The sequence below is a fragment of the Osmerus mordax genome, chromosome 1 (genome assembly GCF_038355195.1).
Source record: "Osmerus mordax isolate fOsmMor3 chromosome 1, fOsmMor3.pri, whole genome shotgun sequence".
Taxonomy (NCBI): domain Eukaryota; kingdom Metazoa; phylum Chordata; class Actinopteri; order Osmeriformes; family Osmeridae; genus Osmerus; species Osmerus mordax.
In genome coordinates, this window is record NC_090050.1 from 13,806,491 (window position 1) to 13,832,876 (window position 26,386).

The 26,386-nt window shown below is 46.6% G+C and overlaps 1 protein-coding gene across 1 annotated transcript in view; it reads right to left on the reverse strand.

Annotated features, from left to right (window-relative positions):
* Nucleotides 1-1,961: 1,961 nt before the first annotated feature.
* Nucleotides 1,962-26,386, reverse strand: part of cdh4 (cadherin 4, type 1, R-cadherin (retinal)) — a 116,015-nt gene continuing 91,590 nt past the window's right edge. Inside the window, exons 6-17 of the mRNA XM_067233986.1 lie at nt 24,926-25,081; nt 22,717-22,861; nt 15,955-16,127; nt 11,352-11,489; nt 7,993-8,178; nt 7,620-7,873; nt 5,228-5,370; nt 3,855-4,091; nt 3,201-3,434; nt 2,565-2,704; nt 2,315-2,479; nt 1,962-2,168 (exon numbers count right to left, since the gene is read on the reverse strand). Coding sequence (XP_067090087.1) covers nt 1,962-2,168; nt 2,315-2,479; nt 2,565-2,704; nt 3,201-3,434; nt 3,855-4,091; nt 5,228-5,370; nt 7,620-7,873; nt 7,993-8,178; nt 11,352-11,489; nt 15,955-16,127; nt 22,717-22,861; nt 24,926-25,081 — 2,178 coding nt within the window. The remainder of the gene's footprint in view (nt 2,169-2,314; nt 2,480-2,564; nt 2,705-3,200; nt 3,435-3,854; nt 4,092-5,227; nt 5,371-7,619; nt 7,874-7,992; nt 8,179-11,351; nt 11,490-15,954; nt 16,128-22,716; nt 22,862-24,925; nt 25,082-26,386) is intronic.

The following is a 26,386-nucleotide window of genomic DNA, read 5'->3' on the forward strand; positions in this document are numbered from 1 at the left end:
CCGGGGAGGATTAAAACCCTTTAAATCCCCAGCGGGTTTTTCGGTGCCTCAGCTGACTAATTGAAATCACAGGGCTGGACACACACATACTTGACCTAGGCTGAGGACTCCCACTCGCTCAAGTCTGCATAGAGCAGTAGTAGGGATGGGTGCCAGGTTCATGACGGATCATCGTCACAAGAAGTATCGTAATTCTCCTTCGTCAAACTCCAAGCGATGGAAATGAAAACACAAAATGACTAAACATGAACGGAATTCAGTTGATCCTACCAGTGATATAATCAAAGGATGGGTGTAAGAAGTTTTGAAACATGTCTCATTTATTTTCTAAAGCACATATCCAGTATCTAGATGAATGAAGAAAAGAATTCAGATACACTGAATAATTGAACAACTATCGGCAGGCATGGCTGTGAAGCCTTCCTTAGTCCTGAAGACTAAGAGAAGGAATGCTTATGTCAAAGACACGAGAAAAGAGGGCTGCATCTGACATATAAAAACAGGAGTATAACAAAGCTTTCCTTAAATCTTAGAAAACAACCTTCAAATAAAAAAAAAAAGCAGAAACCGAATGAAATCTACATCATTTGAACCAAAATTGATTTTTCTTTTTTAAACAACCAACACGCGCACACACATTTAAAATGGCCTGGCCAACACATCAGCCACTGAAGAGCAAGAGAGCAGCAAATATTGTCATTAATACTTCAAAAATAGGTATCTTACAGTATTTTCTTTTTTTGTGTGTCTTTATACAGAGTATATTCATATAGTTTGCGGACTACCTTCACATTCTCACCACATAGTAACAAGTGCGTTGAGTAAAACATTTTGGAAAACAAAAAAATCATGCACCTCTTAATAGTTTTGTTGACCTAAAAAAAAAGGTAATGTTCAAGGCGAGAAAAATCCTTCAGATGCTTCCAGGTCTTTCAATCCAAGCCATTTCAAGAGCCCCTGTCATATCGACTGACTAGTCAGATCATGCCTATACAAGCTTTACAGTGTGAAAAACAACACAAAACCGTACAGGGCAGGCAAGCATCTGAACGTATACAGGCTCCTAGACTCATGGTTTTGTAAAGAAAAGGCAGGCATTCTCTGCTGAGTTAGAAACCCCCCACAGTTATAAAAACAATCACACATAGCAAGTGGCATTGAGTAGACAATGCTCCTGAAAGTCAGAGAATAGCCCAGCGATGGACAAATCAGGTCCTTCGAACAAGGCTGCTCCACTCCATCCCAAAACCCTCCAACTGGCCAGAGTTCAGAATCTACTGTATTGGCTGGCGGTCATCTGCAGTCCAGTCCACCCTGATAGTGTCGCTTCTTCCTTTCTGTCATCTCTGTGTTGCCGCAGGGTTGGTCTGTCAGCAACGTAGTGATCAGGAGGGGGGCTTAGCAGGTCATGGCGGGGGGTTTTGAGAGTACTTGCCTGAAACTGCTCAAATGGCAACCCACCCTGAGATAACAGGAGTCCCGTACAAAACACACCACAAAAGGCACTTTATAAACGACAGTGCTTCTGTTCTAATTAAATTCAAGTTGACAAAGGGGAGAGAAAGAGTTCAAGAGTGCCTTTTTTGTAACATTCGGTCACAAAGAAAGTGGACAAGATGTTCCTTTTTACCAAGCAAGTAAACGAGGATCACCACTCTCAGAAGGGTCTCTCTTCATCTCCACACTCCTCCAGTGGATTGAAAAACAAAGTAAACTATACACTGAAAACTTGCCACGAAAAAAAAGCCAGAGTACATTTGAGTTGCAGCAGAACCTTGTGAGATCACTAAGGCATGTTCTAGAACAGCCTACTGGTCCAGTCCTCACGTCTACCGTGGACCTACAGTATCTCAGGAGCTCTTCTTGGGCCCCGTGTGTGGTTTCCGGGCACCTCACACATCTACCCCTCCCTGCCCCCTCCGTAACCCCGCCCCGCCCCCTGCCTTCCACCCCCCACCCTCTCAGTCGTCATCCCCTCCCCCGTAGAGGTCGGCCAGCTTCTTGAAGCGCGGCCCCCAGTCGTTGAGGTAGTCGTAGTCCTGGTCTCCTGAGCTGGAGGAGTTGAGGGAGCTGACGGAGCCGGCCGTGGAGCCGCTGCCCTCGTAGTCAAACACCAGCAGGGAGTCGTAGGGCGGGGCCGTGGGGTCGTTGTCAGCTGCCCGCAGGCCCTGTAACACGCACAGAGGTGGGTTAGACAGCCGGCTCTACAACAACCACCACCACATCCCTCCAAACGGGCTCTATATCCCGATCACGAGAGCGTACAGGCTAGTAAAGACTGGTCACAGCTGAGGATATGTAAGGGTGAACGCACGTCGTTTATGAAGTCTCCTATGTCTCCGGGGTGGGGCAGGCTGGGTCTGACAGGGTACTGAGACTCTGAGATGACAGGCCTCTCGTCCACCCTGCGCACCCCCGCTGGCTTGCTGATGATGTGGTCCAGAGACTCAGGCTGCTGCAGCTGGCTCAGGTCATAGTCCTGCGTGGGACAGCACAGGGGAGCTCAGACAGATGGTCTCATGGGAGTGACTTGTGTTACCTGTGTGTGTGTATTTGTGGCGGACCTGATCCTCCTCTCCTCCTCCCTCTTCGTCGTATTTCAGGATGTTGTCTCTGACATCGTCCTCCGGATCGATCAGGAGAGGTTTGGCCTGACGCTCCTTCTCTCTCCCCTTCATCCACATCACGAAGAACAGCACCATGGCTGCAACACACACGCAATTTACTTTCAATTATTTATCTACAGTATCTACAGAGTGTATGTATGTATTTATGTATGTATTCATGCATCAGAATCTGAATCAGAATAGTGTTTAATTGCCAAGTAAGTGGTCACAAACAATGAATTTACTTTGGTGGGCAGGTCCATACAGTAAATATAATAAACATGTAAAAAATGTAGAAAATGTCCAACAAAATACTGGCAGAGCTATACAATTTAATATAAAATACGATCAAATAAAATAAGATAGAATAAAATAACCCATGCATGTGTGTAGCCTATGTCTATGTAAGAGTGCTCAATGTCAGGTCAGGGGTCTACAAACCTTTTCCCGGAGAGCTACCTGCCTGTGAAACGAACCTCCCACACCTGATTCTAATAATGAACCAAGGATCCAAAACCAACAGGCAGGCAGCTCTCCAGGAGCAGGGTTGGAGCCCCCTGTGGCGGTCAGTGTGAGTGAGTGTGTTCCACTCACTAAGCAGGATGATGATACAGATGAGGATGGCTATGATGGCTCCAGTGCCCAGGCCGGCGGCGGCTACAGCTCCTGTGGTGGTGCAGTCTCCATCCTCGTCACAGGGACACACCTTCACCCGGATCACAGACCTGTTGGACAGGGGCGGGTTCCCCGAGTCCGACACGGTCACTGGAATGTCGTACACCCCCGCTTCCAGGTGGGGGATCCTGAGTCTCAGCTGGGCGTAATCACCTATGAGAGCAGAGACACACACACACACACACAGATCACACCAGTCAGCGTGAGCGGGGCATAGTCATCGTCACACACGTAGAGAGCACGGAAAGAGGTCAGGGGGAAGCAGGTGGACTTACTGGGATAAAACATTAGGACTCTGGATCTTATTTTGCCTTATCACAACTCATTCATCTATGAGGATGGCATCTTGTCAGTCAGAGCACGGGGAGATGAATTGATCTCATTTATCACAAACGGAAGGTCATCTGTCCACATGAGCAGGTGGCATTGTGTCCCTGTGAGCCTTCTGACTGTCACGCCTGACTTCCTCATCCCCCAGTACCCAGAGCGCGAGGTCAGGCCGAGGTCCTACAAACAGCAAGGCTATGGTTCCACACAGAAAGGGTTCTAAAATAGCATCTGGCGTTGACTCACCACTGAGGCGGGAGATGGTCCAGTTCCGGCGGACGCTCTGCGGGAAGGAGGGAAGCTCGAAGACGAACGGGCCCACGTTGGGGTCGGCATCGGCGTCCGAGGCTGTGATGTTCACCCTGGAGTTGGGTCTGGCCCGCTCACACACCTGCGCCTCTTTGGGAATCAGCACTGGAGTGTTGTCATTCACGTCTATCAGGTAGATCTGCAGGGTGCCTGTTCCACTAGCTGGAGGAGAACCTGGGAGAGGAAGGACAGAAGGAGAAAGACAGAGAGGTGAGAATGCAACACCTGACAAGGAAAATCTTTGGATCTGAAGTCAACTTCACCTGGAGGAAGTAATTTGGAAAAGGAGGCAGATTAAAGATAATGATGAAAGGACAGAGTGGCGAGAAATGGGAGGAAGAGAGAGAGAGAGAGGAAGATAGAGAAATGGAACAAGACAAGAGAGGGGGAGAGAGAGAGGTGCAGCCACTGTATGACAATACCATCACCTTGATAGTAAGTTAGTAATGACAGTTAGAAATGAAAGTTTTACAATTCGTTTTTATACTTGAATGAAAGTACAAAACAACTAACTCACTAACAATAGCCTACAGTCAGCATTTGAGAAGTTATATTTTGGCATGGGCTGCAAAGTTGTGGCTGGCAGACTAACACACATCGTTAATAATCAGCGCCAAACTCTTTCTACTTGATAAGTAAGAGTTTATCCAAACTGGAGCTCATTCAGTCACAGCACTGGAACAGTTTAAACTGGATTTTCTATCAGACAGCATCAAGCGGAAAAACCATGTAAAGGTCCACTGCCTCTGCTTGCCAGAGTCAACAACTGCCTAGTCAGTTATGATTGGCTAGATGCTTTGTCGCACTCCCTTTTCGATTGAGCAAAATAAGTAAAGAGAATGTTATGCAAAGTAGGTATCCTCCTGCAGAAATCGAGGTTTGGAATCAATATGTAGTCAACCTCTTGTTGGGCTAAACTCTATTTTGTATGCTATCAAGAGCAATGCGGCTTGCAAGTCCCAGACCAATCCTTTCATTACTTTCATTGATGAATACAGCTGGGCATTCACCCTCTCAGGTACAGTAAGTAAGCGCCTCCATCTAAAATGGTTGGGCTTGATTGGTCTTATTTCATTGATGGCTACAGCAGCTAGGGTAACACTGTGTCTGGTAAGTAGAGCAGGTAACACATACACACACATACACACACACATGCACATACACACACTCAAACTCACATCAACACATGCACACAGACACACAGACACACACACACACACACAGACAGAGCTCCACAATCCACTTGTTGTTTCCCTGTAAAGTTCCCAGTTTCACTCATAGCCACACTCACACTCACTTACCAGACTTACCATTGTCCACAGCCAGGAAGGTGGCCTCATAGATGTTGTTTTTGACATAGAAGGACTCCCTGTCAAGCTGAGCCAAGGTGGTGATCTGACCGTTGGTCCTGTTGATTCTCAGCCAGTTGGCCGGGTCAGATAGCTTGGAGTACCTGCTCTCAAAGACAGATGCACAGACCACCTCTATCTGGTTAGCAACAAATAAACCACTGGAGTAGCAAAAAGCACACAGTACAGGGAAAGAGAAGAATAGTGAATGCCTTCTAAACGCCTCGTTTCACCGTAAGATGTGGCAAACTACATTCTGTATGTAAGTTTATTATTCCCAACAGGATGTTATTTTAAAGAACAAATTCATCAACCGATATAAACCTGCGCCTTGCAAGTTGAGAACTAACTTCTAAGGGCCATTTGTTGTAAACAACTTATTTTGGTACTGAAGAGTACTTGTTATGAGTGCTGCAAATGAAGTGTGAATGTCTGAGAGTGCAGCTGATGTGCAAAGGTTAATTGCTAGAAAGTTGCATGGGCTTGTACTCAACATGAATTCACAGATGTATGTCAATATTCTTGCTTAGACACTTGAAGAAAGACACGAGGACAGAGGGGGGGAGCGAAAGAGGAGGAGGAGAAGAGAGAAAACGTGCCGGAGAACGATAAAAAGAAGAAATGAAAAGAGAGAGGTGAGAGAAGTAGACGTGCGTGTAAATCAGGTGCACAGGAGGAAGATGGTGTGATGATGGGAACAATGTGTTGGAGGTTAACACAGGTTAGTAGGTGCTACTGAAACATGGGGGAAATAATGGCAGAGCTAAATCTGGCTCCCGCTAATGACACACTGTCACCCTCGCAAACCATGGAGTTAGAAGGGTAGAATAGCATTTCTGTGTACTGTGTGAAGGGATTACTGAGAAAATAGCGACAAATGTCGCAGGCAGCCACGTAAACAGACTCAGGATTCAGCCTGGATGTGATGTTTGTTGGCAGGTGAAACAGGGCGTTCTGGGAGACGTGTGTGTGTGGTTGTGTCAACCCTCTCTGTGCTGTTGTGCCATCTGAGGGGCGCTCTCGCTCCCTCTGACACCTAGTTGGCAAATGGGAAAGGCCACACAGCTGTTGGGGCAGAGCAACATCCACTCGTGACCTCACTTTACAAATGTTAGAAATCAGCTGGCAAGCTTATCCACCCTCTCCACTCCATCCATAGAAAAAGGCCCAACCCACACAAATATACCCACACATACAGTTTTCTTGTTGTGCGTATGGGAGGTCAAATAAGTGAATCAAGCAGTGGAGATGAGGCTGTCTGCTGCCAGACTACCTCTGTAAGAGAAAGTAGCTTGGAGCATCCATCAATAACTGAGACAGACAATAGGGTCAACAGAGAGAGAGAGAGAGAGAGAGAGAGAGAGAGAGAGAGAGAGAGAGAGAGAGAGAGGGGGGGGGGGGAGCAGGAGAGAAGGGTTTTCTCTCTCAGAGGAGTAAACAACATAACAGATTTAGTTTGCATGACTAAATCCATTAAGAAAAAGCCCTGTGTCATAAAATTTGCCAGTTTATCTTCTGCCACTCAATTCTACAACATTCTGCAATGAAGGTCTCCCTGCCATTAAGTGGAATTGATTTATGTAGCATCTTGGAAGGGAGTGGCGGGATGCCCTTTGACCCTGTGGGGATGTGGGACTTCTCCCCGGTAAGGCCACGCTGGCTCGATGCTGGGCTGGCAACGTGCCCGCCATGCCATCCAGCTCCGGGAGCACAGGCCCACACTCAGAGGATCGATTAGGACTGAGAGGAATGGGGTGACTGTGAGGAACAACTCCACAGTTCAGCTCATTACACACTGACCCCTCCACCCTCGTCTCTAGGCAAAAAAGAAACCATTGGACCTTGGTCCTCGACGGGATCAGTTTAGAATGTCACAGCGGAGACATAGGCCAGTGTGTGATCAACCTGGACATATCATAAAGTTCAGTTTCTCTCCTGGGCTTAGTCAGAGATGTGTGAGGTTCTGAAGTGTCGATGTGCAGGGTTTTATAGGTCTGGTGTAGCACATGTGAGTATATTCACAGACCATCGCGCCAGTCAGTAGCTAGCTTTTCTGTTGGCGTAGCTGGTAGTGGTCACACGTGCAGAGTCTGTGGTGCTGTGTTCAAGTCCAGTGACGGGCGGTTAAGACGTGTGTGCAAAGCCGACAAAGCTTGCGTGATCACGTCTTTTACACTGGTATACACATTTATATATAGGAGTGCATTTATACACAGTATATACACATGTACATGGCCAGTGTATATAATAAAAATATATTAATTATAATTATTATATATAATAAGTACTATAGAAAAGGTCTGTAGCTGGTGTATTTGTATTTGAGGGCATATGGCTGTTGTCAGGACCCTACCTGACGGTCTGGTGGATGAAGTGGTCAGGGTCAGTGGCAGCAAACACTGTGACGGTGGTCCCTGCTGGAACGCCCTCCTCGAAGCGGATGAGCTTGGGGTTGACGGGAAACACAGGGGGCTCGTTGACATCCTGAACTGAGATGGTGACCCCAGCCGTGGACTGGAGGGACGACTGGATCCCACTGGCCAGATGGGCCTGGTTGGACACCACCACTGACAGCATAAAGGCCCGGTTCATCTCAAAGTCCACCGGCTAGGGTGGGATGTGGTGGAAGATACAGAGAGAGATGTGATGCCACTGATTAATAGAGAACCACAAATAAATCAGTCCCCGTGGTCTCTCTCTCTAAATCAGTCCCCCCCCCCCCTTACCTTAACCACGGTGACCATGCCATCATTGCTGATGGGGTTGGTGCGGATGCTGAAGTGTCCAGAGGGATCTCCGTTGATGATCCTGTACACAGCATTCCAGTTAGGGCTGTGAGGCTGGTCCCTGTCAATCACCGTCAGGTTGGTCACCACCACATTAACCTTGTTCTCAGGTACCTCTCCCGAAAACTACAGGCAGTGAAGGAGGAAGGGAGGGAGGGAGGGTAGAAACAAGATTAGAATGAATTTGTATCAGAGAACACTCCTATCATTACAGTAATGTTGTATCCAATTCTACTGAATATATTTTTGCATGAGGCTCATTATTCAAACAAATGAATTTGTTCAATTAAGAGTTTCCCAGATTTAATTCTAGCGCAGCACATAAAAAATGTTAGTCCTAATATTCATTTAAATGAGTACAGTAATTAAGTTGATGGCAAAAACAGTGTTGGGGTAATGATCTTTATCATTATTCCAATCTAAAACGACTCTGTCTTAGTTACTTTCCTGTGTCTCATGAGTCTCAAGTAAAACCCTGATAATAACCACAGGACAGGTCATCTAGTACCACTGAAGAGGGGTAAACACGCGCAAGCTCACATATATGTATGTCAACAGACACACACACACACCCACCCACAGTCACACACACACACATTCCCACACACAGACACTGACACACAATGCTCTGATTGTGACAGTTATCCCTATTTCCTCTGGTGATGCGTTAACTGGTTTATGGTGTGTGTCTGCCAGCTGCTATTCACTGTAATGGCTTCATCACAGCACTGGGGCCGCATCCAACACCCCCCCCCCCCCCCTCCCCAGCTCCTTTGTCCCCCCACCTCGCATCTCTCCACCTTCTCTCCCCCAACATCACCACATTGATAAGCACATAACTAATTATACATGCACATTCTTTCTGGTGTGTGGGCTTCTCGACTTCATTTGCATCCTCATCCAAGCTGGTTTGACAACCATGAAAGAAGGACAAACAGAGAGAGAGAGAGAGAGAGAGAGAGAGAGAGAGAGAGAGAGAGAGAGAGAGAGAGAGAGAGAGAGAGAGAGAGAGAGAGAGAGAGAGAGAGAGAGAGAGAGAGAGAGAGAGAGAGAGAGAGAGAGAGAAAGAGCATAAAAGGGACCAGAGAGAGATAGAGAGTAAAGGGACCAGAGAGAGACAGAGAGAGAGGATAACATATTGGTAGAAACAGGATAAGAGAACTTAAGAGTCCGCACCCTTGAGCATAGCAGGTGCTACGGAAAACAATAGTATTTAGAGTCGTGGATTTTCCATGAGGTAGAACAGATCACAATCTGGACAGTGAGGTAGAGAACCTACCGGAGGACCACGTCACCTTCTCAGTGACATAAGTAAATCACTCCATGGACCGAGACGCCATGTGAAGCCGGCCTGCCAGAGTCCACATTAGCACTTAACAAAATATGAACATGACTGTAATATACAGAAACAAAAAACATGCCTATGAGAGATTTTGGAGACTTTGTCCCTCCCAGGGCAGTAATGGCCTCTGAGAGGACGTGGATCAAACCAGATTGAGCTGCCTTGATGCATCAGTGTGAATGGGCCATTACACCTTCGTCGTGAAAACAGTCATCCCCACTGGCCACGGAAATGAGTCTATTATCTGTCATTTCAATGTGACGTTAGATACATGCCACATTGTGCTGCGTTAGGTTTCATTAAGCTTTTTTTTGCAGCGTCAAAGACAGCTGACACATTTTGTTGCGGTAGTACTGCAATTGCTGCTCCATGGCTGTCTGATGCAATAAACAAACTACACAAGAGCTGTGCTGTGTGTTTAAACCTACACACCTCCGCTTCAAATCCTCTATTTCGTATAGTTCTAGAGTTTAGTTTTATAGTGATATGCACTTGATGAGATAACATCATAATAACACAAGAGGAGACAGAAGACATTCTTACAAACCCTGAATACAGACTAATGAGTTGTGGCAAGTACCATTGTCTTTTTGTTTTTCACATAATGACGAACATCACACTCTCATATTCATGCCCGTGTACCCAAATGAATAAAACATTTGGCTTTTTTCAAATTAGAAGCTGTATATGTGCTTGGTTTACGCCCCCGCAAGCAATTTCACTTAATTAGCGTGCTTATGTTTTCTCACCATCTCCCGTAGAGAGATGTGCATTCTTCCCAGCGTCTGTCATACACAAATAATTACTGAACTGCTCCAAGACTAGTTGGCTGTGTGGGAAGGATTGGAAAAGGATTGATATCCAAAGAAAAACAGCATCTGGATAAAATGACTTTCTTTGCCAGAAACTGGGTGAGTGAATGCGTTTGCGAGTGTGTGCATGTGTGTGTGCAGGTGATGCTGTGTGGGAAAAAGACCTGTCCTATCACCGAAAAAGCCCACGTTAATGAATATAGAAACTAAATGGCCCAAACATTCCTGTATCTTGTCTTTGGATGTCATTTCATGCTACACATGCAGTATGTCTTTAGTTGTCTATCTGGGCCCATTCACACACCAACACTATACTGCCCTGCATAGTGAGTTTGGAGCAGAGAGAGTGGGGACGAGCCGAGATGGTTCCCCTATTCCCCTGAGGCCACAGAGACAAGTCAAGATACATACACAGATGGATGGAAACAGAGAAAGAGACACACAGACAGGACTGGATTGTTTGCGTTCTTGTTCTGCCAAATCTAGTTCTGCTAGCTGGGAACTCTCGTCTGAGCGTGAGGCTGTAACTGCGCTGGCAGACATTCATGGTGCCCCACCACTGGCACACTGATCCACAGTGTGTGACGTCGACCCACCCCTCTCTCTGCAGATGACTGGACAAGAACACACACACACACAGTAGGAGACAGTAAAGTAGGCCAACTGTAGTCTGCCTGTCTCCTGTCTGTCAGCCTGTCTGTGCCAGAATGAGACCAGATGCCTGCAGACAACCCAGGAACACCAGAGGGACTGCTGGCAGAGAAAGGGAGGAGGAGGGCCGCTCTCATCACCAAACAGCATGCCTGTGATCTCTCTCGGCCCTCCCTCAATCTCCATCCCTCCATATGTCGCTCCAACCCTCTCTGGCTCGGTTTCTTCGACTCCAAATCTCTGTGTCCCCTTTCGTCTTTCTATTTCTGTGGTTTCTGAGTCATCTTGACACTTTTCTCTTTGTTCGCTTGTTGGGATTTGGAATCAGAGTGCAGATTCTGGATGAGTGGAAGAGACGGTGCCCCTCTACTGCTGCGTGGAGCAGACAGTCCTTCACCTGGGCTACCACCTGTCACGTCAGGGGGACACATGTCCTGGAGCCAGACTGCCCTCTGAGTGTGTGTGTGTATGCAGTTAAAGGGGACTTTACTCACCGTTCTAGCGGTCAGCTCTGGGGGGTTGTCGTTGATGTCTGTGACAGAGATGAGGGCCGTGGCCGTGTTGGAAAGACCAAAGTTCAGGTTCCCCTCCATGTCAGTGGCCTGCACTATGATGGTATACTGGGACACTTTCTGGAAACGGAACAAAGAGTTATGTATCATTATGTCAGCACAACAGCAGAGTGAGAATTAAGGGACTAAAGGAAGATTGAATGACTGAACAAATGAAAATGCATTTTTTTATAGCATTGCAGGATATGTGGGAGAAGGTGCATGTTTGCATGCACACAGGCACGCAGGCATACACACATGCTTGTATGCACATTTGCACACACACGCACACACACACACACACACACACACTCACAAATGCACACAGACACCAAGTGAGGGCTGTGACGTGAAATGAGGGAGCAATGAACGTCAGTGAAAGGCTCATCCATTACAGCCCAAAAGTCCCCGTATTCAGCTCTGGGAGCAGCCCTGATCATCACTCATTTTAATGGAGGCGCTGCCACTTTAAGAAGAACCACGACGCTGCAAATATCATAGAGAGTGAACGGACATTATTTAGTCCAGTTAAAAGGAAGTGGGAAAGTAGCCAGAGGCAGGACTGCAGTACATGCCTCCACAGCATATACGTCCACAGGGGGGGGAAGAAACATTCAAGCTGCTTTTTGTTCTCCTTATAGTGTGCAAACAAACCATGTTTATAGGTGGCATACTCGCCCCCAAAAATTATACATCTGAACTTGGAAAATGTAGACTGCATGGGTGTGTCTATTTGTACCCACATAGGGTTATGCTGTCCACATGATCTCAGTTTGGTGCTGTCCATGGTGCTGAAAGTTCAACATGTCCCCGGCCACCTCCAGCCTGAGCCCGGCCAAACAGTTCTAGCTCTTTCTTCCTCCACCCCTTTTCTCTCTCTCTCTCTCTCTCTCTCTCTCTCTCTCTCTCTCTCTCTCTCTCTCTCTCTCTCTCTCTCTCTCTCTCTCTCTCTCTCTCTCTCTCTCTCTGCCTAAGCCTCTCAGAGCCTCTCTGCTTCTCTATGCTTCCATTAATCCATTTGGCTAAACCCTCCATTGTGTTGGAGCGCAGCCTGGCCGTCAAGGACAGGTCAGTGTGTAGAGTGGAGAGTCTGCTGTTGTATTCAGCACAAAATGGCTTCTACAAACCATCTACAAACCATCTACAAACCATCTACAAACCATCTACAAACCATCTACAAACCATCTACAAACCATCTACAAACCCTGCCGTCACTGGATGGGTGTTTGCACTGCGGACCTCGCCAGGTAACATCCTGGGGGTCAGCACAGGATGTTGGTCATCCTCACTTTCCCCCAAGTCAACCCCCGATCAGGGTCAACTAAAGACTTTCTCTTCCTGCCTCCCTTTCTATCCATCTCTGCTCAGTCATATCAGATGGACCATAGAAGCAAAGTACTTGGACTCAGGGAAAGTCACTTCAGGTCAATTGCAGGGACATTATGAATGTATGTTCAAGTTAATATGTCCCTGACAAGCTATATTATTGAAAACTCAATGCAGGCTTCCCTTTATTAGATCTAGAATGAAATATCAATACTCATCTCAGAGTACTGCAGTAAATAGAGCCAACCATTAATATGTCCCTCTCTTGAATACTTAACTGAGGTCCAGCCATTTCAGAGGATGTTGTGTGTCTGTGTCTGTGTGTATGTGTGTGTGTGTGGGGGGGGCTGTATGAAGAGGGGAGGAGAGCATAACGCCAGGTGTCACTCTTACACGGTAGGGGAAATGAGGCGTCCAGCCCCGAAGCACTTCATTTCTCACATGAGTGTAGTTGTGAGTTTATGTCCCATCTACTGCACACACACTGAATCATGCTCCGCCGAGCGAGAACGCAAGCACCAACTTGCATGGACAGCCTCGTCCTAACAAGCCGGTAAAGGAGTCTCTAATGAGTTCTGTAGCTGTGCTGAGCTGACCTCTCTTTGGAAGATTAGAGCCCAGCACAGAGAAGAAGGAAACCCTCTCAGGACAGAACAACAGCACCAATTTTCCCACAACCCAAAGACCACAGACTTTTATCTGAGGGCCTGAAAGGCATCCGGGGCCAGAGGAGCACCTTCACACTCAGTTCCAGAGCTGTACATTGAGATCCGTTTCAGAAAGACCAAATGAGGTGGGTTACCTCCCCCGAGACAGTTGAGAAAGAGAAAAAGGCCCCACTGTTCTAGCTGAAAGGACAGACACTGCTAAAATAGCTGTCCAATGGTTGCAATTTGGAATGCGGGACCAAGCATGCTTGTTTGCAGAAGATTGTGCCATTGGAAGCAAAAAGGGCCAGGCAGTCCCTGACCACAAAATGAAAAGATTTTGTCCACAAACATTTGTGATTTGGAATTAATTGGACCAGAGCATTCATGTTTTCTGGTTTTGTTTGTGTATTAGACAAAGCCAGACAGAACGTGAGAAAGATGCAGAGTGTGAATGCTATAGTGAACTAGCACTTTCCATATTTGTTCTGTCGTTTGTGTTCCGGCCTGTCAGTCTCATACTGACCACAGTGATTACCCTGTCGCTTACAATTTTCCTCAAACAGCCAGACACTCACATGCATCCCAAGAAGACTCCCTCCCTCCCTCCCTCCCTCCCTCCCTCCCTCCCTCCCTCCCTCCCTCCCTCCCTCCCTCCCTCCCTCCCTCCCTCCCTCCCTCCCTCCCTCCCTCCACTGTTTACACAGTGCCTCAAAGCCTAGAACCATATATAGGAAAACACAAAACAACTAACAACTAAACAAACACATCAACATCGGGTCAATTTCCCTGCGGCTCCCTGGTGGGCGTGGTACCGGATGCTGTGCCAGGCAACCACAGGTACCTGGAGGGACAGTCTGTGGGTGCTCAGAGACTCTATGTTGTCCAGCAAGTGGGCCTCAGCAGACAAAGACAGTTTAAACCACAGATGGCACAAGCTGGAACATAGCACCAAGCCTAGCCATGCCCATCAAGGCCCCAGGAGGGCTGCATCCTCGGGTAATGAGAAACAACTTAACTGCCAGTCCAGCCAGGGAGAGAGGCCATGGAAACCGCCCATGCCAGCTGTGCCATACCCAGCCACCTGAGGACAAGGCTCTTACACACCCTTCACACTCATTGCTAGCAGTCACACACAATCAAGCCCAATCTTGGGCAGTCTCTTTTCTGTCCCAACCAGGAAGGGATTTCTTCATGAATTTGCCTCTTTTTTGCTACCTGCTACATTTTGTGCCAGCAGTAAATATATGTGTGTATGTGTCTAGGGAGCACAGCTGACAACACAGACAGCTTAGCCCTGCATGTTCACCTGTTTGCTGAAACATGTAGGAACATTGGGTTCAAGGGAGTAGATAGGTGAGGTCAGCCCTTTGGGGTCAAGGGGTCGGGGAGGCTAATTGGTATTCGGGAGTGATCAGTGCTGAGTGACTCTGTAGTGGTCCTTCTGACCCCCTCCTGTGTGTCAGGCAGGAGGGGCACCTCCTTTACCCCCTGATGACTACATTCCAATTAGACATCAGCTTCACTGATGAAGTAAATTAATTTGCTATGCAACTGTTTACTGTAGCATATGTAGTCCTGTGCATTATGTGCATTGTGCATACTATGTGTGTGTGTGTGTGTGTTGGTGTGTGGGTGACCTTGACTGCAGGTGGGTGAACACCCAGGTGTGCCCCAGTTTTTGAGGGAGGACCATGGACAGGTGGGGGAGGGACTGGCCTACTGCTGGGTCTAGATTAATGAGGTTTACTTCAGTCTGTTCAGCTGCTGGGGCTACCTTCTCCAAACGGGAACACTGTGCTGGCCTGCATTACCTAGTATCTTGTCAAGGCTCCAAACATAACACTCTACAAAATGTACTGGAAGAGAAATATATAAAGTTCCCTCCATTCAACGTATTCTGTTTACCTGCTGTGTGTTTGTTCACTTTATTCAAGAGCAACATGATTGTGACTAGTATTCAGCAGGTACGAAAATATGTTGGGCAGTCTTTTACAATCTTTTAGTAGATTGACTTGGCTACACAGGGGTTTTGGAACTCAAAAGCAGCGTCTGTGTATACACAGAAATTCTGCAGGCCGATTTGACTAATGAAAAACTGTTAGCAGCTTACTGATGCATTCTGGGATAAACAGAAATGACCTTTTGTAGCCTATTTCATTAGCAATAAAATGGGTCCCTGTAGGAGGTGAAATGTAAATGACAGTGGAATGAAATAGGAAGTATTCCCATGATGAGAGTAACTGTGTTTGTATTTGTGTTGGGACTTTGCAGCTAACTCTAGGGTTGAGGAAAAACAATTAATTTAAGGTGTTTGGAGCTGGCGTCCACTTCCAAGAGAAGTGACACATTGAACCACAAAACCTCACAATTCCCCTGGTGGAAGACTGGATTAGTTTCAGAACATTGTAAAGAATATCCACAGACCATTAGAATGATTCTAGGATGGTATAATTGCAATGGATCAAAGCTTCAGCGAAATGAATGCATCCCAATGGAAATGGCAGTTCGAAGTGTGCGATCAGAACCGTTTGATGACATGTGAGGGCAGTCCTCCTCGCTATGACACTTACCTCTCTGTCCAGGCCCGCTGCCACGGTTACGATTTCACCGGTCTCACTGTTGATGGTGAACATGTTGGGGATGGGGGTGTGGGGCGTCTGGGACAGGATCCTGTAGCGCACCATCCCGTTAGCCGTGGTGTAGTCGTCAGAGTCGTTGGCTGTGACCTGCATCACTGACGAGCCTGCCAAGGCACAGGAGGTAGGGCCACATAGTTAGTATTGAGCCTGCCAAGGCACAGGAGGTAGGGCCACATCGTTAGTATTGAGCCTACCAAGGCACAGGAGGTAGGGTCACATCGTTAGTATTGAGCCTACCAAGGCACAGGAGGTAGGGTCACATCGTTAGTATTGAGCCTACCAAGGCACAGGAGGTAGGGTCACATCGTTAGTATTGAGCCTACCAAGGCACAGGAGGTAGGGTCACATCGTTAGTATTGAGCCTACCAAGGCACAGGAGGTAGGGTCACATCGTTAGTATTGAGCCTGCCAAGGCACAGGAGGTAGGGCCACATCATTAGTATTGAGCCTACCAAGGCACAGGAGGTAGGGCCACATCGTTAGTATTGAGCCTGCCAAGGCACAGGAGGTAGGTCCACATCGTTAGTCCTTTTATACTTAAAACATGGAGAGGTGTTTTCACATGCACAGGCACACACCAACGCATGTGCAAACCCCAGTGTACCACATTGAACATCCAGTATGTTGCTGCAAACAGCCACGCCGGGGCTTGGGATCCGGTCAAGCCCAAGGAAGAGACGTGAAAATCCCATCGTTCCGGAGGTTTCACATGAACCCACGGGCGTTTCAACATTTTCAAATGTGCATCCATTACATCTGTGCGCCGCTACAGAGACTCACTGAAAGAGCAACATGAGCACACGACACAAGCTCTCTGACAGAGCCCTGAACCCTGCCCGCTCTGCTCTGCTCTTCCCTGCCTGACCTCTGTTCTCTCTCCCAGTCCATTTAGTAATGAGCGCCACCGCATCTTCTGCCATATCCACCATCCATTATTTCAGCCCTTCAGCTGCTACACTGCTGCCCTTAATGCTCTCCTGCTCTCCAGCTATTTGTCTCGGTAACATGGGTAAACGCAGCCATTTAAGATGGTCGTATGTGTGTGCGTCCGTGAGTGTGTCTGCGTCTGTGTAAAGGGTGGTTGTGTGTGTGTGTGTGTGTGTGCGCATGGTGAGAGGCTGTGTCACCATCTCCCTGAGCAGAATTATTGATTTGTAAGAGATTGTCAGCCAGGCTCACAAATGTGACCAGGCAATTAGGAGCACTCTGTGCAGGAAAAGGAGAGATCACCTTGTTCCTTTCCCTGGTGCAGGGAAAATGTCACTCTCCATCAGGCGGCCATTTAGAGGCTGCTGGGAGGGCTGCTGGAGGAGAGCAGCTATTGTCAGTTTACAGGGACAGGGGAGGAGAGAGGAGCCTGGAGCACAGACATGCCACTGGAGGACGGAGCAGGCGGTTGAGGGACACTGCTTTTGAGGGGAGGTAGAAAATAACTTTATGAGAGGTGAGAGACAGGAGAGTGGGAAGCAGTTAGAGGCAAGGGTGTCATGAGGCAGTGAGTTAAGAATGTGGCTCACTACAAATTTGAGGCTCTACCCTGGCCCTGAAGTACAGACTCATAGTTTCTGTTTTGTATGTTTCTACATTAAGTAGAAACATATTGAATTGGAGATGGGCAGTAACAGAGACACCCTGTGGGTCTATGTGGTTACAGGTGTCTCTTCGGCTGCCTCTCATAATTGGGCAGAGATTGCACCATCATTCCCATGACAGCCCGCATCGATGGGATAATTGTAGCTGAGAATTCTATTTCAAACTTCATTAAGTTTCAAAGAAGGATTTGTCACTTTGCCCAAGGACAGAAAAAAAGATGGAGAGAGAGAGAAGAAAAACAATTACCTCTATTCCAGAGGAGAGTGTTAATATTTGAACAACCTTTCAAAGCGTCAGGGGAAAAAGAGACGTGATGTGGTGAATCGTGTGTCAACTCTGCCACCTTTAATTTCAATAAGAGGAATTCCTAATACGCTTAGGCTGCTCTTGGTCCAGGAAGGTGCCCATGCCTGAAAGGGTTAACCTCTGAGCCCATTTAATTCCTTTTTAATTTGAAAACGGATTCAAAATCCTAATTGCTTTTCCACCAAAAACCAATGGAGCTGAACATTTCAATGGCAGCAAGCAGGCATGTTTGCCATTTGGTCACATAGACACCTGGGGGAGTTGAGCTTACCAATGGGGTTTATCTAGATTCTAGAACCTAAACATTTATGATTCACACCTGCCTTCCAATTGCAAGCGACAGGGAGCAAGAAGGTGAGGGGAGGAGAGGTGAGAAGAGGAGTGGAGGAGGACAGATGGAAACCGAAATGCAAACACTGATGTGGAAAGATTGTATGAGAATACATGGGCAGGGACAAAAGGGGAAGGTGGGAAGAATAGAGGCAACAAAGGGCAGACCAAGAGCACTAAAAAGAAAGGCAAAAGGAAGTGTTGAGGGTGGCACTCAAGGAGAAAAAGCGGGAAAATGTCCAGCAAAGGAGGGTACAGAAAGATGATAGCTGTTGTTTGAGAAAAGAGGATAGGGATTGAAGATTTGAATTAGTAGAGGACTGAGGTGAGATAGGAGGGAGGCAGGGCGGGAGGCAGGGAGGGAGGGAGGGAGGGAGGGAGGGAGGGAGGCAGGCAGGCAGGCAGGCAGGCAGGCAGGCAGGGAGGGAGGGAGGGAGGGAGGGAGGGAGGCAGGCAGGCAGGCAGGCAGGCAGGCAGGCAGGCAGGCAGGCAGGCAGGCAGGCAGGCAGGCAGGCAGGCAGGGAGGGAGGGAGGGAGGGAGGGAGGGAGGGAGGGAGGGAGGGAGGGAGGCAGGCAGGCAGGCAGGCAGGCAGGCAGGCAGGCAGGCAGGCAGGGAGGGAAGGAGGGAGGGAGGGAGGGAGGGAGGCAGGGACGGAGGGAGGGAGGCAGGGAGGGAGGCAGGGAGGGAGGCAGGGAGGGAGGGAGGGAGGGGGAGGGGTGGCAGCCACACAGTGTCTCATGGGGACACAGTGACAAAGGGGACAGAGCTGACTCTAATGGCACTGTGGGCCCTCGGAGGACTTCAAACAGATGGTACTTCAACTCCACCCACTCCTCATGCACAACCCTGCAGAGCCCCACAGGGAAACAATCAAAACAAGGTAGCAGAAAATGGCCCTCAAATCTGACAGCGTTCACACCTCAGCGCAGTCTGAGGTCTTTAAATGACCCCACTAAGATTTAGAACATGTAACTAACATGGGCATTTCCTGGAGGTGAAACCGGAGGATGCACGTCTGTACTCCAGTTACTTTGAAGGCAACTCCTTAAACTATTTAATGTTGATTACCGTATTTTTTCGGACAATAAGCCGCATTTTATATAAACCGCACCCCAACAGAATGGGAGCTTTGTGTTTGTAAATAATAAACCGCACTGGAATATATGCCACACTTGATACGGGAACAATGATACCAAGCAATGCACGAGTATCTTACAGCATGCCGTTGCAACACACTTCGAAAACGAAAGTAAGTGCGTAATGTATGTTTTCTATATGGTTTCTATTTTCACATGTATTGTTTTTTTTACTTTCAACTGTCAATTTCAACAACTCCCCAAAAGACTAAGATGTTCTTATCACTTGTGTAACAAACATGGCTGTCTTCCACTTGCCCTACACTTTCCACAAGCAAGACGGCTAATGCCGACAAGATCTAACCTGTATTCTCCAAAGTATCTTTAATCAAGTCATAAACATAAGCAGGTGCAGCATCTACATGTACATGCAGAGATAGATCATTTTGACTTTCAGGTGGCTGTCCACAGTCAGAGAGGAATTTTGCCAAACACAAGTCCATCTCTATCTATGGCTAGTTGCTCCCACTACATGATAGTTCTGAGAGATCTAACTCCATCAGTTCCATGGTCCTCACAGCCCAGAATGGATAGTTCACACCCTCAGGGTCCATTACACTGATTGAGACATCCTTGTGTTGCTGAGCCCCTTTGTGGCTCCATCCCTCTCCTCCTGAGTGGTACATGTCTGGTTCTAATTAGCCCCCCAAGCCAGGAGGCAACAGAAACTCTTAAATCCCCCAAACTGAGTGTTTGAGAAATCACTCAGTCGGCTGTTTTGATCTTTCTATGTCTTTTGAAAGGGGTATAGAAGAAAAAGGATCAAGTACAAAAGAAAAAGTAAGGTTGAACATTCCAGAGAATACTGTACACTTGGGGTAGATACTTTAACACTCTCTAATCCTAATCTGTTTTATAATGGAGCACAACCTATTTTTACAATAGGTTTTTATAATGTCTAAATCCTAAATAAATGGTGTGCTGTCAGCGTTTATTTTGTTTCATGGTCTGAAATAGGTTCATCAACCATGCTCTTTGACAGATGGATTTTCCAGGGAATTCCTCCCAGAAAACCCGGGTCATGACTCCCTATGAAATTGAATTAGTTCCTCATCTGATGTCAGTAAGACATGAATTAGATCAGATTGGATTAGTCTGTCCGTATTATAATTGTGAGAGTTCATACATTTAAGACCAATCAAATTGAATTAGGTGCTCCTTGTGTGTCCTGATGGGTGTAGGCCTGCAGCAGTGAACAGCAAACATGTCATGTTCAACTGAGTGGTGCTGATAGATTGATTTGATACCCAGCGTTGCATCTGGTGATGGTGATAAGGCCAGCTCCCTCTAGGTCTCCCTCTGTGGATGCTTTCATCCATGAGTGGATTGAACAAGTTCTACAAGGACACTTTCAGCTCTATCTTGACAGGGTATTTTCAAACAAATCTATGCATTCTTTTTTTATTTTTGACATCTCAGTTTGCATAGTTTGCCACACAGTGGGAGCAGGTTGTGGAAGTATCCGAAGGGGGCGTTGAGAGTTGTTATTCGCACATTAGTACAGTTTACATTTTAGAAAACAAACAATTTATATATTTACCAGCAAAAATACATTTAATTAAATGTGTAAATGCACTTCACGTTAATGCCACTCCCCAAGCAGAGTTTATTTCTTTCCAGTCATTAACATATTATGTTATTTATGTATTACATTTACATTTAGTCATTTAGCAGACGCTCTTATCCAGAGCGACTTACAGTAAGTACAGGGACATTCCCCCGAGGCAAGTAGGGTGAAGTGCCTTGCCCAAGGACACAACGTCAGTTGGCATGGCCAGGAACTGGCCGAACTGGCAACCTTCGGATTACTAGCCCGATTCCCTCACCTCTCAGCCACCTGACTCCCTATTATATATTATGATATCGCATCATCCCAGCACAACGTTTGTGGTCAAATGTAGATTTGTAGGCATTGTTGGCTTATGGTTTAGGCAGTCATTGATCACAGAAAAATGTATAAATGTTTTTATTCACTGAATTCACAGTCAATTATTTAGAAATTCATAATTGACAATGGCTTTGTATTTTTGTTTAGCTACCCAATAATTTCTGGAAATGCTTTGGGCACTTCACTAATGCGGTCAGTACAGGGACAAGCAGGCTTTTTGGTAAGATAAGTGTAATGGTGTTATTAAATGCTAGGACTAGCTAACTCTTTCGAAGCCTCCTTTTTATTTACCACGTGTGAGAAATTGTAATTGGCTCAGGGAATGACACACCAAATATTTATTTCACCCATATGAACACAGTCCCACTGGCTTTTGAGTAATTAAATACCCAGTAATGCCTCTTTTACCCACACCGTAGGTCATGTGAGAACTGAGATTTTTCTGGTTCTTGTTTCATTAGCAGTAACAAGATAGGGACCTTTGAAAATGTGGGTCTTACAGATACAGAACATGGCCTTGTTAGAATTTAAATCATTCCATCCCCTTACCATGCAAGGGCCGACAGTACTGATGATACAAACAGTAGTGGGCCATTCAGGTTAGGACTTCCACTCCTCAATGCAATGTGAAATAAACAGGGAATTTAGTCTATCCTCATACTGTCGCAAGCAGCCAATTAGTCAAGTGTATTTTAACATAGTGTTTTCCTTCCTTAAATTTCATCACATCTAAGAGAACAAAGGGGAAGGACCCAGAAATTCTTTGTGGTTTGTGCACATTCTTGACTGCAATTATTAATGAGTCTAGTCAATTAGCTTTTCAACCTACATTATCTAAAACACAAAAGCGTTGTGACATTGTTGTAACCCCAAAACAAACTTTGTCCTTCTGTTCCCTAGATTTATTTATATATTTTTTACATTTTCAGAAACAGAGGAGAAGGAAGTGCCTCTCGGGATTTGTCTAGTTGGTCTGGCTAATTAGAGATGCTCGGTATAAAATAGATCCACGCTCGGGTGAGGAAAAACCACACACAAACAGACGCGCAGACACACATTTTCTCCTTTCTCACAGTGTTTACCAGCACTCTTGAGATTCACTTCGCAGTTCAACATTGTCTGGACACAATAAAATCTAACATTTCTCCTCAGAGACTCATTGTTAAACAAGTGTTCCTTCAACCATGACATGAGTGCAAGATTACTTCAACCATGACTTGAGTGCAAGTGCAAAACTCATCTCGCCTTTAAACTGCACACAACTGTTCCCTGAACACTTGCACTGTTCAAATCTACAATGCGTGATCTCTTAATAATCCATTTGAGCAATGTAGGCTACACAGACTCCTTTGAAACGTATATAATCCAAACTGATCTGCTAATACTTAGCATCATGCAGACTTCATGCAGACCATGTGGCTGTGTTGAGTTCCTCTTACCTGGTTTGGATCCCTCCGCGACAGAGCCGTTGTAAACCTGGTTCTGGAACTCTGGCCGGTTGTCATTCATATCAATGACATAGATGTAAAGGTCAATGGGGTTCTCCACCTGGTTCCCATTCATGTCCACAGCATGCGCTCTGAGCTGTTAACACACACACACACACACACACACACACACACACACACACACACACACACACACATCAGTATCAAAGTGTATGTCTGGAGTCTGTTGACTGTTTAAATAGTAGTATATTTGATCTAGAATTTATGTGCGATCTGACCTTCTACTGAAAGGGAATGCATAATCTCTTTTAAAACATCATGGAATGAGAAAAAAATTATTGAACAAAACAGCCAGGAAGTAGGAACTGTCTCAGTCATAGCCTTGCACAATCGACCAGAGACTGGGGCTGAATGTTTCCACTTTTCACTGAGTGACGATGAGCTGGACTGTAGTGGAGGTCTGACCAGCACAGTGGAGCCCCCAGATACAGCATCCATACTTTCCGTCATTTAGAGAGCTTGCTGCACACAGTACCATGTTTTAGTACCCCACACAGATACACACAGACACACACACACACAGACAGACACACACACACACACAGACACACACAGACGTACATAGACACATGCATGCACCGTTCCCACACAAGCTCAGAAGCATATTAAACCCCCTAACTTCAGCCACTAAATGTATCCCTAGATGATGGATCGCCATAGTCCAGAGCACAACAAACAAACAGAGAGAGAAACCAACAGACAAACAAGTTCAATCTGTTTTCTCAGCTGTTGGCTCTGCATGCTGAGGGGAGAGGGTTAGTGTGTGTGAGAGAGAGAGAGATAGGGAATGAGAGAGAGAAAGAAAGAGAGAGAGAAAGAGATGGAGAGTGTGTGTAATGTAATTTCATCGGAAATGGAATCCGAGGGCCTGGAGGACTCTATGAGAAATGTATAGACTGCTAATGTGTATATTTGAGCTGTCATTAGCATGCAGAAGGACGGTCCCAAAAACCGCCAGGGAGACAACTCCACAACCGCCGTCAAAACAAGCGCTTCCGAAACGTTGATGGGGTTTGTCTGCTGCCTCCCAGGCACGCCCAGACTACCTCTTTATCACTGGCAAAAGCATCTAGCGCCACGGTCCATTCAAAATGGTTTAGAGGCTGTCAGGTGCTGACGGCCGCATGGATCACTCCCAGTTGAGATGTGCAGGAGCAGGTGTACAGCCTGGCATCACCGTCAGCCACTGTCAAAGAGACAGACTACTGGACTGACACACACACGTGTGGCACTGAGTGGACCGCGGGAAGCACTCAGGAATCAGATGAAAGAGAAATGATGGCCAAGAGGAATGTGTGAAAGTGTGTGTTTGTGTTGGAGTCCAGAAGTTGACGTGTAGTAACACACTTAATGTCCTGTAAAATGCCTGCCATGTAAATATATACTTGACTTTAACTTTCACGCAATATTGTACCAGCTGACACATGCTTGTCATAAAATGACATCCCACTGCTCTGTGACTCGTGCGGTACAGAGGAGTCACGCGTGACAAAGGTTTGGCTGTGAGAGGTGGGGGGTTGGTAAGGACAGATGTGTGATAGCTGTAAAGCTGTCAGACTAAGTGTGCAGCTATAGTCCATGGGGGGGGGGGGACCTGTTTCGGAGTCTCTGTCTTCAGGCAGCTGTAGACAGACAGAGAGAGGAAGGAACACTTCCTGGTGTGATATGATCCCCTTGTGGTGTAAACACACACATAATAGAGCCCCTGCTCATTAACGCCGACAATCACATTGCAACTTCAACGCTTCAACTCTCTTTGTGTATCTTAGTCTTTCTCTCTCTCTCTCTCTCTCTCTCTCTCTCTCTCTCTCTCTCTCTCTCTCTCTCTCTCTCTCTCTCTCTCTCTCGCTTTGTCTGTAGGAAAAGCTACATCTACAGTAATTGACAGCTTGAGAGGCTGTGGAAATCTGTGCTTCGTCAAGACAATCTTCCTTTCCTTTCTGGTCTTGGCATTACTCAGAGAGAATAGCCTGGTTCCATTGAGATAGTTCAGAGGGAACAGAACAATCTGTTCTCAGAATGTTCAGCTTCTGTCACGGTTCTGTAGTGTTGCCACAGCTGTCAAATTATAACTATTACCCAACAAACAGACAAACAGACGAGCAGACAGACTTGTGAGGGACAGGAGGGATGTACTTACATGGTAGGAGGCTCTCTCCTCTCTGTCCAGTGGTCTGGTGACATACATCTTGCCGTGAACAGGGTCTATGTTGTAGATGTCACTGGGAGGCTGGTCTGCCCCTGCTCCTGTGATGCTGTAACGAATCCCGATGTCCTGGTCCTGGTCTGAACGAATCTGAGAGACAAAGACAGAGACAGAGAGAGACACAGAGACAGAGAGAGACACAGAGAAAGAGAGAGACACAGAGAAAGAGAGAGAGCAACAAAAGTACAAAAATAATGAGATAAAAAATGGATAATAATTTTGGCAATGCAGGCCTTCACATGTCATTTGTCTCATTCGTCATTCAGTCATGGCTAGAAATAATCTTTATTTCTGACAGATGACTGATCGAGCATATGTCACAGTTCTCACACGCTGAAAGCAAATTCTTGCATATCAGTTTTGGAAAGACAGGAAAGACAGAAATAAACAGTGTTTCTAAGATCACACAGAAATGTCACTGTGATATAAAACATACAGAACAGCACACCAGAAAGGATAAGGGGCAAGTTTTCATGTGTCAGTTTTTCAAGGCCACAGCAGTAAATAATGTCCCCAATAAAACATTTCTAAGCAGTGCTCACTAAAGCCAAATGAAAACTGTTTCTGCTGTCAGCTTTGTGCAGGGTTCAAGGGTTGGTACCACACAGTAGCATGGTACAGCAGCATGTGCATTTGACTGGAAAACCACCAAAAAGTGTCAGATCTTTATCAATTCATTGTGATTGATCAGCACACTTCTGATGCTGTAGAGAAGGAAGCATTGGAGAAGGGACCACCCTGGGGGTTATGAAAGGAGATGAAACAACTTGGAGGCTGAGCACCACCATCTGAGCTGTGGTGTGTTTGTACACAGACATCCGTCTGCCTGATTCCACTGTAGCATTTGATGGTAGGCCGCGGCAGAATTTGTAACGCCGAACTGAAGCCTGTTATTAAAAACACGACCCCCCCCCCCCCAACTCCCCTAACCCCGACCCCCCTCCCTCGCCACCCCCCCATAACCAACATGTTAGCTCCTTTTCCTCTATGGAACCATCTCTGCTGGTACCAGTCAGAGGGGGTAATCACACAGTCAAATGGAAACATAGAAGACTCTTCTCTCTCCCTTCTATGCAATTTCCTTGGTCTGTGGGGCTGGAGATCATGCGTAAAAATGAAATTACTTTATCCGTCGACTGGCAACACTGCTTTTGCATAAAACATTTCTCTGTTTGAACACGATACCCCTCTCTTCATTTTCCTACACATTCCTCCCACAGCCTCGGCCTTACAGGGCAATGTTCTCTCTGTGAGCTGTCAGAGACCTCTTTCCCATTTACTCAATCAATTCAAACAGGAGCTCTAATGCCTGATATAGATGTTCTGTGTGTGATGATCCATCCCTCTCAGAGCATGTGCGTGGGTGGAGGCCATGGAGGCAGCATATTTGATCAT